Source organism: Labeo rohita, chromosome 22 (genome assembly GCF_022985175.1).
Source record: "Labeo rohita strain BAU-BD-2019 chromosome 22, IGBB_LRoh.1.0, whole genome shotgun sequence".
Lineage (NCBI taxonomy): Eukaryota > Metazoa > Chordata > Actinopteri > Cypriniformes > Cyprinidae > Labeo > Labeo rohita.
In genome coordinates this window covers 28,925,890-28,942,751 of record NC_066890.1, presented here as the reverse complement: position 1 = coordinate 28,942,751, position 16,862 = coordinate 28,925,890, and the positions used below count along the sequence as shown (strand labels likewise).

Genomic DNA, 16,862 nt, shown 5'->3' with positions numbered 1-16,862 from the left:
CAGTTTCAACAGGACTGCTTGACTTCTGCCAATAAACCGATTTAAGTAAATTTACTTTAGGGTGTGATCGATCAGCCAAGTGATACTACTAATGCAGTCAAGCAAATTTGAGTCTATCTTTGTCACACTTTGTGATAGAAACTAATCAAACCCGTAAAAAGAATACCTGGACTTTTAAAGCACGCTACACAGAAGCCATTTTATCAGCAGCACACACTTTTAAATGACCAGCTTCCCACATCCGAATAACAGGTTTGAAATGCAATACATACGGAACTAAATGGATTATATAATTAAATATATAATAATGCATTTAAAGAAACCGTTAGCTTAAAAGGAAATTAGGGAGGGAATAAACTTAGTTTTGAAGTTCGGGAAGTGAACATTTTTGTTGTACTTTATTTGTAGATTTTGCTTGTTGAATATTTCAGGACAATTCGTTTCTAAAAAAAATTGATTATCGATTATTGGAAGGCCTAATGCATTTTAAAACAAAAATCACAGTCATCTGCCATTATGGCCGTGATAACTAATTTTCAACAGATTATTTCTGACAAAAAAATTATATAATAAAACTAAAGTGTAAATAGCTATTTCTATATAAAATAAACAGATACATCATAATGCAACCGGTGGACGCACTTATTAAGCAATTGTGTTTGTAGACTCTCACTCTTAGAAATGCAAAATAAAATATTGAGTCTCTATGGCTTTTCTAGTCTCTATTTAGATATCGACAGCTTTAATATTTCATACTATGTGAGCCACAGGGTACGTCTAGCACATTTGAATATTCGAGCGAAAATTAAATCAGCGTCTGCTCTCTAATAATTTATGCAGCAAGTACAATGTTACATTATAGGCTCCTAGACATTGTTCAGAGAATCAAAACATTGTTATTATAGAATAGCACAAAACTTTACCCCCCTAAAGAATTCAATTTCTGTTGGGTAGATTTTAAATATGCAGTATGAGCAACCTCTCAACCTACTCAGGCCCACACAAATAATTACAATTAGAAAAACAGCATAAAAAGCGTCATTTTAAAACAAAGCCAAACGTCTTTCTACAATGTCAAAGCAATGTTGCAATTTAAATAGGCCACTTTCTGAAATCTCACTGAAAATATATATATATTTTTTTTTTCTTACATTTATATCGAAAAAAAGTTTGAATCGAAGTATCAAAAGTGTGTACAATCTCACTCAGCATGTGTATGGTACGTTTCTATCATTTAATCTGATAAACCATTGATACTCTTTTCTAACTTTATTATTTGTCGCTTTTTTATCTAATGTTTACCTTTAGCAAATATAATAACTTAGTAATAACAGTAAATATATCGACAGGTAGGTAAAGACACTGTATAGGCTGCAATATACTGTGTGTCAATATCATAAATGTAACGATATGCAGAAAACTTATCATAAAACTGACTGTACGATGTTCTCAGCAGCAAACGCATCAGCTGTTACCGTTCATCTCTACATTAAACCGCATTCAATTATCCTGTCATAGCAGAGCATGATTTTGTAAATAGCAAGGAACAAATCAATGCAATAATCAATTGTGGTTGTGTCCAGATATATGAGCCAGAAATATCTGAAACCTCTTTGTCGGGTATAGCACACACGGCCGCCACATAACATTATCGTATCACTGACCCTTGAGTTCATTTAGATGTCTGGAATTAATATAGCCTTCAAAAATACACTGGAATTAAGGATTATGTTGCATATGGTCAAATACCAACTACTTACTTCACAACAACTAAAAACCTACATAAAAGCACATTTTAAGTGTATGAGAATATAAGTAGTGATGGCACCGTGAGTACAAATCTGCAAGGCTGCAGCAAACAGATTTGCGAGCGGCCTAATTTATTTTCAATAACACTGATTGCAAGGATCAATAAGAAAACAGCAATCCCAAAGCACAAGGCTGTTTTTTCTAATGTCATGGTCCTGTTCATCGTTATAATAAAATTATAATTTCCTATCTGGATATTTGCAGTGAAGCTAAATAGTGAAGTTAAGGTCATTTTTTTAGTTGTGGTGTTGATTTAGGTCTATTATACACACAAAGATAACTATTTTGCTGTTTCTCGTCCAGCGATTAAGATCCACTGAAATTCGACCGAAAATAAAGTGGCCTTTCTCGGTATTAAATATATGGATGTTTTTCTTCCGTTTTATTTATTGACGGCAATAAATATAGTCAAATAAATGAGTGGGCCTATGATAGTCAATGACAATGGGGATTCACCCTTTGCGAGGCCATTCTTAGGGAAAACAAATATATTACATTTATTACCCGTCCCATTCTGAATGATTAATTTATTGATCTACGACTGAGTGTATTAATAATAGGCGTGAACCGGAAGTGATCATCGAGTGGGGAAAAACAATAACAACTAAGCAATGGTGTATTCATTTAAGCTAATCAAATGAATTTTAACAATGTTGACTATTATCTCAAAAAGAAGAAACGTTTAAATACATAAGCTGTGTATTTTCAAAATCCCACTACTTTTGCGGTAACCATACGCAGCTGTTTATATAAACAGAATAGGCCTACTAATAATTCAGTGGCTGAAAAGAGATGATCAAGACTAGTGAGTCACAAAGCTAGGCCTGTATGTAAATGTAACGACTAGGCTAAGTAAAGAAATCAATGTGATATTTTTGCACGTTATCCTTATCCATGCAGCATCATGGAAATACAAAACAGAAAGAAACTTCTCTAATAAAAGTATAGGCTGTGCAGCCTAAAACTTGAGTAAATATGAAGTTTGACTTTTTCCTTCCCCCCCCCTCACTTTCTTTCTCTGTTTTAATAAGTTTATTTTTTGGCTATTCAAGGTGCCGATAATTACATCACATGAGTTTCTGCCACAACATAAAACTGCAAATAGCCCATTTGGTTGATAATGAAATTTCGTTAAACTTCCAAACGTTAAACACAAATATGATATGATTAATCATGTGATCTCATGTCGTTCAAAAGGAATTTGACTATCTTATCTACTTTGGGTTTGGGAAATCCATTAATATTTAACCATTAAGATGTCGCTCGCTGGCGCCAAGTTAAGCAACTTTATCAGGAGAAACCGATGAATCATGTCCATAAAGGAATCCCCAATAACATTGCTAGTGTCAAAGTGTGAGGATGTCACCCCATATAAGTAAAAGAACTCGATTTCGGTCTCTAATTTAACGACAGCAGAGGGACGAACTGTGAGAGTAAGTGAATCACCTATATTGTCTACCGCCTGTACAACAGACAGTATTGGTGACAGTATTGGTGACGTCTGATGTAGTCAGAAGTGTACACCCTTTAAAAAGGCTTTTACGTCTTTAAGTTTCACACGGATATTTTTATTCTTTAAGTCGTTTATAGCGTAAGTATTTATAGCATTTAAACATTTATAGCGTACTGGCGCTTTAAACAAACCAGAAACCAATAGGCTGAAGGACTTGTATAGGCTACTCATTTTCAACATCAAGATCTCAGTTGTTTCTTGGTAGGAAAAAAAGGCTCTTTGCTGAACCCAAGAATCACCGAAGAACCTTTATATTGTGCGGTGCGCGCGCCCGTGCACACAGGCACAGCATATCTTAATATATTGCGCGGTCACGAGGCAGACACTCTCACTCGGTCAGCTTCGACTGTCAGTAGTAAGAAGCGCGCCACGGCGATAGATACAAGCGTTTAGACACCAGGCGTACGTACATGTGCGTGGTGAAATGCTGGATTGACTAACACTGAAGATCTCGGGGATCAGTGGCGAGCGGCTTTGAGATCGTTTAAAATTTATTGGAAGGGAGAGTGTGAGAGAGAAAGGAAAGAGAGAGAGGGGAAAACAGTGTCTTTCAACAATGGAACTTACAATGGAAAACATTGGGAATCTGCACGGCGTGTCACACTCCCATCAAACGGGGGACTTGATGAACTCGCCTCACTCGCGACAGTCGGCGACACATAGGAACTTGGTGTCATCGCACGGGAGGTCAGCGATGGTGTCCAGCATGGCCTCGATATTGGACGGGGCCGGGGAGTATCGCACGGACCATTCGCTGTCCGGTCCTCTCCATCCAGCGATGACCATGTCGTGCGATTCGAGCATGAGTCTGAGCAGCACTTATACCACCCTGACGCCGCTGCAGCACCATCTGCCTCCCATATCCAACGTCTCAGAGAAATTTCACCACCACCCGCACCCTCACGCTCATCACCATCCCGCGCACCAGCGTCTCGCCGCTGGGAACGTCAGCGGCAGCTTCACGCTGATGCGGGATGACCGGGGCCTCGCGTCCATGGGCAACCTATACGGTCACTACTCCAAAGACTTGTCCGGAATGGGACCACCTTTATCGCCTCTCTCCAACGGCCTTGGGTCTTTGCACAACTCTCAACAGACTCTGAGCGCCTACGGTCCGACTGCTCACCTGGGGAACGACAAGATGATTTCCACGGGAGGCTTCGAGTCCCACGCTGCGATGCTTGGCCGGGGCGAGGAGCACCTGGCGCGGGGATTAGGGGGACATGGGGCGGGCATCATGTCTTCTCTCAACGGCATCAACCACCACCACAGTCACTCACACTCTCAGGCGAACGGTTCGGTGCTGTCGGAGCGGGATAGGCAGGCAGCAGGAGGCGGCGGGCAGGGTGGTGGGTCAGGGCAGGTGGAGGAGATCAACACCAAAGAGGTGGCTCAGCGAATAACGGCGGAGTTAAAGAGGTATAGCATCCCACAGGCCATCTTTGCCCAGAGGATCTTGTGTCGCTCTCAAGGAACTCTCTCTGACCTCCTGCGGAATCCCAAACCCTGGAGTAAACTCAAGTCAGGTCGGGAGACGTTCAGACGGATGTGGAAGTGGCTGCAGGAACCCGAGTTCCAGCGCATGTCGGCCCTTAGGCTTGCAGGTGAGTGAAGGTCACTTAAGTTTCCTCGAGCGAAAGAGGAAATCAAAACAATATCACAAAATCTATATATTTTACTCCTATCTACTTCCATGCTCTTCAATCATGTAATCAATACACTGTGCATGGATCCACAAACATTCTTGGTTCTTAATAGTTGTGTTTGATTTCTCACAGTTCATCTGAAGGCATCTGTTCCTATTCAGGAAGACAATAAAATTACAGACGATAATGATCAAAACATTTAGTAAGCAGACGAACAAGCCGTGTATCCGTGTAATGAACCCAAAGTTAAAACAAGTATTTTTAGGGACATCTAAAATGATTCCACTGACTATATTTGCTGAGCAAACATATGTACATAATTATTATGGCCACTGTCAAATTATTAGCATGTGTTAAAGACTGGAGGCAGGTGAAAACAGTTAGCCTGTGTATTTTTATTTACTTAACATACACCACATATACCATCATCTGTGGCCTATTGCAAGTGTTTAGGTTTGTTGAAAGGCCTAATGTAAGTGACTTGTAAAGTGTACTATAAAAGTAAAAACTGATATTTATTTTTCTAAATAGTTCTTTCTAAATAATTTGATTCCATTGACTTCGAGACATTAAGAAAAAAAATGTTTTACACCAACCTGTCTCCTACTCAGCTTCACTTCTTTTCCTTCTTCAAATAAAAACAGTGCAGACGAATGTGCAGTCTTAACCTTAAAATGTGTTCGCTGAAAAGAAAATGTGTATAAACTGATAAGAAAAGGTGTGTGTACTGAACATTACCTTTGATAACGGTTGGCAAAGAGGCCGCTGACCCGTCCAAACCTATCACCTCACGTCGTATTTCAGTTGTGGGTTCAATTAACCAGGATATAGTGGCATATTTTAGTTCCAGTCAATGCCCCGTTGAAAAGCACTTAATGGAATGTAAATTGTTCCTTTGCGCATTTAAAGTTGTTCTGGTAAATAAAGATTTAAACGCTATTCAATTGTCCTCTTAAGTGCCGTTGCTGTTAAAGCTAATTAGGCATCGAGATTTTTTTTTCTTCCACACCCTATTAAAAGGAAGTTACCCTAAACAGAAGATGAACTCTATATTGCTACAGGTAGTGACTTATAGGTATAGTAACTCCATGTCTTTCGGGTAAACTTCGCTTTTACACTTTACAATGCGTCCATATAAAAAAGCAATTAATGATATTTATATATATAAAAAAATATAATTTAAAATATTATATGTGTAAATTATATATTTTAATACACCTTACATTGTAGCTTTTAGTAGAGGTACTATTGTTTGTATTCCCTTTTGTTAAAACTCTAAAATTGTAGCCTACTTTGACAAACACCGGCATTCTTTGAATAAAATAATACCTTGCACGTCCTGGATCTATAGTAAATTTAGCTCAGTGAGGAATTACTATGGTATGCAAATAGCAAAAGCAAGTGCATTTAAATGAGCCATTATGCACTGCGCGCATGTAGAAGTTGGGGGTTGTGTTTCATAGAGAGTCTGGGAATACTCGTTCACTACATCAATCAATAAATTCAAATTACTATTCCAAATTCATCACAGTCACAAAAATCAATGCCGTGGCACTGCTTGGCTAATGTGAAAATGCCCGTGTCTGTGGGATCATTTGGCATTGTTCTTCTGGGGCGCTGAAGCGTGTTTTTCTTTTGGACAGTAATGCCAGTTAAAAAAAAACAAACAATGAGAATATTTTAGAATATTTAAAAAACGACTAAATAAGCAGCATGTACACATGGTATATGAGACACATGACGCGTAAATCTGACAGAAAAATTGCAATCCTCAATTGCTGCGCAATGCGCAATGTTTAAAGATTGCATTAACGATGAAAAACAATTCGTCTCAGCATCTGTGCTGTATTCCACACTCCATCTCAATGTATTTGGCCCAATCAATACGGCGATCAATAAAGATAGCCAGTACATCTATCAATTATACCGGCTCAGCACTCTCTCCCATTGGACTCTGGATTTACCTACTGTTTCGTTTAGGAGGAAGGATGTAGATTTTACTGTGCATCACATGGAGGCTCTCCTGTAGTCCTGAACGAGAGAGAAGGAGATGATAAAATAATACGTGTTTATATACGCAATGCACCACGACGAGATCGTAAATTTGCCTTTTCCCTTATATAAATTTAAACTACATATAATTTAAGGCCTCTAAATTGCTTGCGTAGCATTCATATGGGAGTTATACCACCGCCTTGCCCTTCTGTGTTTTTTAAGCCACTTGATAATTTCTGTTAAACTCTACAGATAAGAATTAGTCTTTGAGCGCAATCAATCCATGTCATATATACACACTTTAACACTTTGAAGTGTAGGGTTTGCTTTTCACTCAACATCATCATCATCCTCCTCCTCATCAAAATGACTTCCAGTCTCGCCTCCAGTTCCCAGCCCACGAGGATGGACGCAATTGATTTAGGATTAGCGAATCGAGGCATTTTCTGGGGAGACGGGCTTTGGCAGGCCAAGAAAATGATCGATGTTGACCTTAATAATTGATAGAGCCAGAAGTGAAAAATGAAGACGGGGTCACCTGTTTGGTAAACAAATGCATGGAAGCCGTTTTATATATATGATTATTTCATAGTATTATTTCAGCAAATTCCATGACCACGCCTGCATCTTTAGACCCACCGTTTGTATATGCCCCATGTGACTAAAACGGTCTTGCATTATAGTTTGGGTCTATATAACAAGCAGTGAATTTGTATTGATTTCCATTGCTAGGTTTGCTATTTCAATAGCTTCAGTTAAACCAAATGGGAGAAACTTCACTTTCGTCCCCTCCCCCCTTGGCCTACTGCCTTATTCTTATTTTAAAGATAGGGTTTCTCCATTATGCGACTTTTAGTCGACTTTTAAAAGTATTTTTCATATTTACTGTTTCTTTTGAGGTTCGTCTTGCATGGACACAATTTGTTTGTCTACTGCTAGCGAAAGGTCAAGTATTTAAAAAACATAAATGGAAAATATAAAACACGTTTTACGTGATATGTTTGGCGGTATTCTAAAAAACAGCGTGAATACTAAATCTAAAAAATATAGTAATAAATGATGACAGTACGACGATGCACTTCAAAGGGAACGCGCTGGAATAGCGCACCGTTGCTATGGTAACCTCAGTAAGCTACCTCTCTACGTAGGCGTCAATTTAGCGAATTCCGATTTTTTAAAATCACAACTTTTGTTGTTACTTAAACGCTGCTCAAAAATCTGTGCGTACTTGTATAAAGCAATACATACGCAGGCTACGAATATATCAATTCATTATTTGCAAACAACGTGGATATGCGCATACCTTTAGCTAGAGATGCAGGTTTTATTGCATCTATATGTAGATTGACAGATGTTTATTTTGCTGATGTTTCAGCCTTATTTGCAAGAGTAAATGCCATTATGACAGACAACATACCGTATCTTACGTAATATCTTAAACCAGCTCCTTACTCCTGTTCTTTAAATAATTGAGGACAGAGTAACATATGTACGCGCCTCCATAAGATCTAACATTGTTGCTCTATAATGCGTGCAGTACTGTCTCCGCGAGCTTAGATTTTCATGATCAATCTCTGTGCTCGCCCGCCAAAATGGATCGATAGGAGAGAGTGACCTTTAAATCAAATTGCTAAGAGACCGTGCCGCCTAGGAGGAGAGCATCAAAGGGTTAAATTGCATTGCGTCACCACTAAATTTTACCAAGGGGGGGATTTAATAATTTCATCATAGCTGATATTACAGAACAACGCCTCCAACTCGATTGAGTCACGGCACAAAGCACTTGGACATGTAGTAAATATACTACACTTTCTGCCTTATCTGATGCATCCTAGTGTGACTTGAAAGCTAGTCCGCTATAAGCACAAAGGTGCTTTTTCTTACGTTCCCTCTTGGACTAATTTATTGGGTCGCATCATTTTAAAGAACTCCTGTCTGAGAACGCTTTCCAGCGCAATATATTTTAAATTATTAAATTATTTTGCACTTACAATTTGACACGTCAATTGTCTATCCTAATTATTTTTAGAAATATAAATGTTTATTTTTATATACATGGATGCACAGCCTTTTACTGGCAAAAACAACAACATAAACATAACCCTAACGCATAAAAACCATTCAAACTAACCAGTGTGGTCAGATTCAAAACCACATGTTCCCTCCAGAGGATGAGAGGCTGGCTGGTTACTGACACATCTTGAGGCATCAAGGGCCATTTAACAATGTAGTGACTCTATTGGTGTGCCATTACACCATTTACAGATGCACTGAGCCCACAACATGCTAAATTAGCCAATCAAAGCAACTTGTAACAGCTGTGAAGCCCAAAGCCCACAATGTCAGCTGCACAGCATCGTTCAGAGTTTTAGTTCGTAAACATTCTAAAATATTCCTTGAAGTTACAGTCTTATAAATAAAGATTGTAATAACGGTCCTTTAGTTTCCGCAAAAGGACCACCTTCTTATAGAAACCCCTACAAGAACCATTTTTGCTGTATATGGTTCTCCTTTGGAGATGAAAAAATTGTTTTTGATGTTAGATCAGATCACCAGTAAAAAGCAAAAGCTAAAAAATGTTATTCTGGCATCAGGCTGTAAAAAAACTCTTTGGTTTTGACTGAATCTTTTTTTTTTTTTTTTTTTTTTGTAGAGTGTAGCTGTGCATGTTCAATGACAGCTTGAGTCCACACAAGAAATGAAACCTATTGATCAATCCTGTGGTATTTTCCGAGGTTTTAAATGTTCTTTCAACACTTTGTGGAGGGTGTTTGGTCTCTCAACCCTTCAGACCTCTTAAACTCACTCCACTGTAATTGCAGGTCAAGCAGTCTTTACAACCAAACACAAGCCAATGTGTCGATATGCCTATAGAGCAGAGGTTTAACTTAAACAACAGTTTTATTAGACCATTCGATTATTGATCTCCTGTGTTATGATCCAGTCAACATTAATGAGATGAGTAAGAAAAGCTTAGTTCTTAAAACAAATGTTTTGAGTACTAACTTGTACAGTAGTTAACCCACAGGTTTGGCCCACCTTTACCTCGCCCACCATGGCTAAGTCAGCAGAAACGGCCCCTGTCAAAACATCGACCTTTGAGACGATTAGCACCAAGTCATGCTGATAAAACCAGCAGACATCCAATAAATCAAATCAGAGGGAAAGATAAAATCAATCCATGATAAGTCCTAAAGAAATGGTAGCCTACCAGTGGATTGTTTTAAAGGTGAGAGACTTTTAAAAGTCATTTGCTTGTTTAGTCAGGCCACTTGATAGAGAAAGCAGCTGGAAAAAAGCGGAAAAAGGCGTAACCTCATTAATAATGTTCTAGCCTCACCCGCATCATACCAACCCCACATATCAGCTGTTTACATTAATGTTTCCCAACAGATTATCTATTATGAATTCAGATTTCCACTCATATCTCTAATTGCACTGATGTGAAATATATTTAGACATGTACGCAACCACGCTCATGCAAAACACGCCCCTCTGTGGAATAGCTGCGGATGAAAGCAATTCATATTCATACAAGGGCAATTTCATGACACACTGACTTTTTAACCACCGCTGGATAGGCCTCTATGGGAGCCACTCCGCTCCCAATTTCAGCTCAGCCGCACTCTATGCATCGATCCTAGGCAGACTGGTCGGCTGAGCGGCGCGGCTAGCCATCGATCCTTGCACTCCCTCAGTCCTCCCACTTGAAATCCAAGAGAGTGCACATACACCTCCAGCTTTCACAGGAGACACCATTTATTTATTTATTTAGACTTTGTGAAGTCCAGAACCCTTGGAATGAACCCTTGGAGTTTGGTTATTTTAGTTCCAATTAGCTGTGATGATGAACCCACGTTTAACCCTCAAAGACAAGAACCTGCCATGGGCCTATAAAGCCAAATGTAGTCCTATACTTCAAACATGTATGACTGCCTTTGATGGGTAGTGCATTTATCGTTTGCCCCTTACATTTCACTGTACCTTCAAAGACACACACTGTATTCTGCAATATCAATAATTTATCATATGGCAACGATTCATATCATAAGCTTTGAACGTATAAGACTGATATCCATTTGACACGTAGAACATAGTTTGCTGGTTTAGCCACTTCAGGGTGCAACAATTAAGGTCATTCAGTCAACAAAGATCAAAGTGTGTTGTTCTTTTTACGAACGTATACCTTTCAATTTTCAGTCACCACAAAAGTTACCATAGCAACAGAACGCTAATCGAACGCTTTCCATTCGAATCTGTATCAGACGTTATGTCGCCTAACATAAGCAGGCCTACGTCATTAACGTTTTATATTTAGCTTACTGGGGGAAAAACTGTTCCCGCCTAAAAATAATTGGCTATAATTCACACCGACAATACTTGGACAATACGCTTTACTACTGTGCTAAACTACGTATGTGTCGTAGTTTATAAGATTTTATAAATGTGATTCAGTTGTTTTTGAATTCAGTTGTTTTAATAATGTCTTGAATATAGTCAACGCAAAGATTCTGACGTACGTTCATGGCTAATGATTTGCGATTTTGTCTTGGCTTCAATAACTAACCGGTTGAGCTGTTATTTCAAATTACCTGAATATTAGCATACTGATCTTTCCTTATCGAATTACACTAAATTTAGTCGAGTATTTAGAGAGAGCCTTGAGCACAATCTTGTTTACAAGAAGAGCTTACCAATTAACAACTATTCTAGCAGAGAAAAAAAGGCAAAAAAAAAAAATAAATAAATAAATAAAAAATAAAAAAAAAACCGGAAAGAAGAAAAGAATGCATAAAGGCCAAGTCTGTTTTAAGTTTTCATATTTCAAACAGTCGTCTCATTATTTGACCTTTTTTCCAGCTATTCAAATAAGATTATTTTAGACAGCTTTTGTATATATTACAATTTATATAAACTTGTTCGAATCATAGTTGATGAACACGATGAACATTATAGCTAATCCACTGGACCGTACAATAAAAAAGCATTAAAACATGCTTAAATCTAAGTGCTCTCATTACAAAACACACTTGTACGTAGTCGAATAGATTAAGCCTCATTTATTACAAATAAATAAGCGTTAGGCGTACATCAGCGGTAAATATGGAGTAATTTAAAGACGTACCTGCGGTTGGCCAATGTCCCACATCGAGACTAATTAACACTATTATAGGTCATACATAAATGAGGTTTTCTGGACGCTTGTAGCTGTGTTTTTTAGTCATTATTCAGAATCATACTGCAGTGTGTCCTCATTTGTCATTCCCCACACTGCACAGCACGCAGTGCTATTAAATTGGTATTATTTCGAATTTAGACTCAGCGCCCCATTGGTACAAGGCAGGCCTACCATAGTTTCTGGCTCATTACCAGAACAATTTTCATGGAACTATAATTAATTAGATGAAATGAATTTCAAAAACGAATTATTTACGGATTTATCGACCGGTATTGAACACCCCAGGCCTACCCTGCTATCACTGGTGTGTTGCAAGGCAAGTCAGAAACTGCTCTGCTAGAGAACATAGGAAACAGCCGTAGAAAAGTTAGGAGTAGGCTTTTACTTAACCATCTTAGATATTTGCGTATAAGAGTCATTTCATGAAAAGCGTGTCCCTTTCATATGTATCTAATGAAAAGCTAAAGTGCTATGTGTTATCATACAAAATAAATATATTAATTAAAAAAAAAAAAAAATCACATTCTTTTTTATTATTATCTTTGTTAAATAATGTACAATTTCATCATATCCGCGTCACAATATGAACAAGTGTCTTTTCGTTTTATCGCTGTGATGTATCGGTCAACAGTCAACTCTGTTATCATGATATTGTACAGTTAACTACTAAATGAATATTTACAAATAAAAAATGTAAATTATTTTTCTAATAAACACGTAGTGTCATGACCTTGAGTACAAGTCTAGCAATGGCTGTATAACCGTGTGGACGTAAAACTGTCAACTCTGTTACCGTCAAATGTCATTTTTGTAATTTTTTTGTATTTTGTTACATTTAACTTGAGAAGGCAAAGCACAATTTAAAAGCATTCCTTTATATGACAGATGCTAAAAATCTTAAAGAAATCTACATAAAGAAAATCGACTTTTCAAAACGAAAATGCACCCAGTTTGTGAAACGACCGTTGCGCTCAACCGCTGTACCTGCAATAGAAGATGTGCCAGGTGAAAACCCTTCAATATTTTGTTTTGCGTAATTAATTCAAATAAAAACTTACGTTTGTATAACGTAGGCCTACTATAATCATAAACATCTGAACAAGAGTCCACCAGCTCATCCATTCTGACCATATGGAATGTTTATAGATCGCACAGGCTACTGAGAGAAAGAAAGGAGAGAAAGAAAGAGAAAGAAAGAAAGAAAGAAAGAAAGAAAGAAAGAAAGAAAGAAAGAAAGAAAGAGAGCCTACAGTCAGTCTGGTTTTATTTAGAATTTGTGAAATTCCTCAGAGGTGCTAATAAGCGAGTAGAAAGTGTCAAAAATCCCATCCGCATGTTTCAATTCACTCTTCGTCACTCATCGGTTTATTTTTTTCTGTACAATATATTTCTGCTTCTGTCCCATTCTCTGCTCACTGTAGCTCTAAAGTCTGCAGCTATCGATTTTTTCCTTTTCTACGCCGAGCTTGGTTCAGTAATCAGGGCCCCCTTCCCAACCGATCGATCAATATTGATTACAAAATCTTACGCCTGTAAACCGTTTACACCAGGGAATAGCGCCAGCGACACCTGCTGGTAGACGCAGATTTTAACACCAAACACAGCTTGGGTCTGACGGTTATAAATATTAAAAACGTGCGGTGCTAGAAAACCACTGTCAAAAGGCAAATGGCGTTCAAAAACAAAAGGCTCCAGTAAATCTTGCTGAAAGGTCGTCCACGTCAGATACGCTGAGGTCTGCTTTTTCAGGCATAGTTATTTCAGTCGAGCAACACAGACGACTCATTACAATTTAAAAGGCTTTAAAGCTTCATCATTCACTTTAGCCTCAGCGCTCCGAGACACCTTTATGCGATAGGAGTAATGTTATGCGAAAACAAATATTATAGGCACGTTAAAGTACCGTCAACATTTAAGCAGTACACTTCAAGTGTACTATGCATTTAACGGCGTGTGCTTGTGTGTGTGTGTAAACGTAGAGTGGCTGATATGGAATCTGAATATGATGGATGCGGTCCAGGCAGTTAGACGCCTGTAGTAAACAGATTTGACTGTGAGAGGTGACGTGATCAATGGGCCTCAGCTCAGTGTAATTAGATACATGGCACCACAGTTTGGCTCCAGTCACTCCACAAACGCTCACAGACAGATAAAACCCGAGTAAGACGCAGAGCTGCTGCCTTTACAGAAAGAAATGAATGATTCATTCACAAAATGCTGAGGGAAGCAAAAGGTCTGAGTGCGTTGGAAAACAAACCAATAATAAAACACTGAAATAGTGTAAAAATAAAGTATGTCTTTTGTACTTTCAAGCTGCAAACGAACTAAAACATTTCTTGGCATACTCATGTTTCCTAACACTCAGTGTTTACTGCCCTCAAGTAGGCAGCCAGAATCTCTCTCTCTGCATTGCCAGGACAGAAACATACAGGGAGGTGGTGGTGTGAGTTAAAGGCAGTTCGAAAATACTCTGCCTCTCTTAGGTCCGTGCCCTCCAGTGGCCTCCGTTTGAAGTCGCAGACTACAGACCTGCTGGAGGGGCGTTCAGACCGAAGTCTCTGCGGACGACCCCACCTCCAAAAACAGACACATACACACTAAAATAGGATGAGTCAATACCCCCCTTGCGTCTTTGCGTTTTTTTATTTCTCTTTCTTTCTTTTCTTTCTCTCGCTCTCTCTCTTTTTTCTTTCTTTCTCTCTCACACAAAGACCCCTACTTTTGTATACCAGTCACTCGCTCTCCTACTGTGAGCCCAAACTGCATTAATATTGAATCAAACAGCAGTGTCTCCAACGACCAGGCTGAGGTGCTCACCGCTGGCCTGCTCTGTCTGCTCTCTTTAAAGGGATGATTTTTGACCTCCGGGGAGATAGAATGGATTTGTCTTAAATCACTATTAATCCACAGCCAAACAGGAGAGTCTGAACATTTCGACTCCCTGCAAAGCCGTTCATCTGTGGAATTTGCTCTGAAATGGGGCATTTCGGTATGTAGAGCAAACACGAGGCTAATGAATTTTTTTCTTCTCCGTTTTCTTTGTCTACTTCCCTTTCCCTGATCTTTCTCATTCAGCTTGCAAACGTAAAGAACAGGAGCAGCACAAGGAACGCAACATGGCACCCAAGAAGCAGCGCTTGGTCTTCACCGACCTGCAGCGCCGCACACTCATCGCCATTTTCAAGGAGAACAAGCGGCCCTCGAAGGAAATGCAGCTGACCATCTCACAGCAGCTGGGCTTAGAACTCAGCACTGTCAGCAACTTCTTCATGAACGCACGGCGCCGCTGCGTCGACCGCTGGCACGAGGAACATCATCACGGCCATGTAGCCAGTCCTGGCCAGCCAGGCACCTCGGCCACCACCTTCTCCAAGGCCTAAATCTAAATCCCTTTTCCCCTGGGCGGCTGAGACTGGATCAGTCCAACCTCACAGTCACCCGTTGCGTGCCAATCAATCCCACTGCTGCCAAAAAATGGCGACGTTTCATGTTAAATGCAACCTTTTACTTTGGGACTGTTATGAAATCAAGCCAAACATCTCCACATGGAAAAGCACCACGTTGTATTCACATAAACCACCATAAAGTGAGCTGAAATTGTGCAGTTGAGGATAAACGAGCACTTTCACAGCTCACAGCTCACAGCACAGAAGGCTTGTTACTCAAGCAAGGTTGTCAAAAAAAGCCACCACCTGCATCATCACTCTCTCGGGCCCATGGCGGCACAATTCCCTAATGGCCAGTTGTTTCACTGAGGCTCTCAGATCATATGCTAAGCTAATGAATTGAGAGACTAATCGATACGGACAGAAAAGCGAAGGACGTCGACCTCTACTGAAGGTGAAACGGAACGAGCTCCCAACAAGGACTCACACGTTCACCCAGCACGGCTCTCCATATGGTTTATTTTGCACAGATGGAAATGGAGGGCTGGACTGCGATGTTTCATGGCACTTCTTATAATCCAAACTGTCCGTAATGCAACAAGCAATCCAGTCTGGAGACAAAATACTGGACCATTTTTAGCAAACGGTGCACCCTTTCTGATCTCGACAGACTGCGACCTATGATATTTCAGCTATGAATAGAATATTTTTCATTCCATGTAGGCCAAATGTCAAGACAGGTACACAGCCAAACACAACAAGGCACATTTTTAACACGTATGGAAATATTTGTTACAAAATGCTACATCCACACGCAACTGAAATATCTTACTGACAAATCAAATATTTTGTTTATCCTGCAAAGTGGACAAGGGGTAAACACAGTCCAAAATGTTACATTTAATCTAGTGCCAATAATGTTTGCCTTAATATAATATAAAATTTCACATACTCTCAGCCAGAGTCCACTCCCAAACCGGCATTATGTGCCATAGCAATCAACAATCATCTTTTAAAAAGAATCAGAATCTTTTTTTAAAACAAAAAAATGAAAATAATCAATGCTTTAAATCATTCAGTACAGCTAGTCTACGATAAAACCGACTGAAAAGGTAGAAGTATCTCTACAGCAACACAACAGAAACAGAAAAACACTAAAAAAAAAAAAATCTGTTTCTCCTCCTCTTTAACTCCTAAACCCCTATTTTCTTCTTTTGATCTCTCTCCCACTTGCTTTCTCTTCATAATATTAAAGCGGGTAATTGGTACAAAATATTTCTATTTCTTATTAAACTTGTGATCCGTGCATATGTAAGGCACCTTGTTGATCATTT

At 39.1% G+C, this 16,862-nt stretch overlaps 1 protein-coding gene across 1 annotated transcript; it reads left to right on the top strand.

Moving 5' to 3' along the window:
- The first annotated feature begins 3,733 nt into the window (after window positions 1-3,733).
- onecut3a (one cut homeobox 3a) lies at window positions 3,734-15,522 on the top strand. Its single transcript, XM_051095103.1, has 2 exons — window positions 3,734-4,926; window positions 15,218-15,522. Exons 1-2 carry the CDS (start codon window positions 3,879-3,881, stop codon window positions 15,520-15,522), a joined length of 1,353 nt encoding a protein of 450 aa, XP_050951060.1. The 5' UTR covers window positions 3,734-3,878.
- The last annotated feature ends 1,340 nt before the right edge of the window (window positions 15,523-16,862 follow it).

What these genes read in the sequence shown, in the direction of transcription:
- onecut3a (XM_051095103.1), top strand. Translation starts at nt 3,879, where the DNA reads ATGGAACTTACAATGGAAAACATTGGGAATCTGCACGGCGTGTCACAC. An exon ending in GTCGGCCCTTAGGCTTGCAG is followed by an intron (nt 4,927 to 15,217) that starts GTGAGTGAAGGT and finishes TTTCTCATTCAG; the next exon opens with CTTGCAAACGTAAAGAACAG.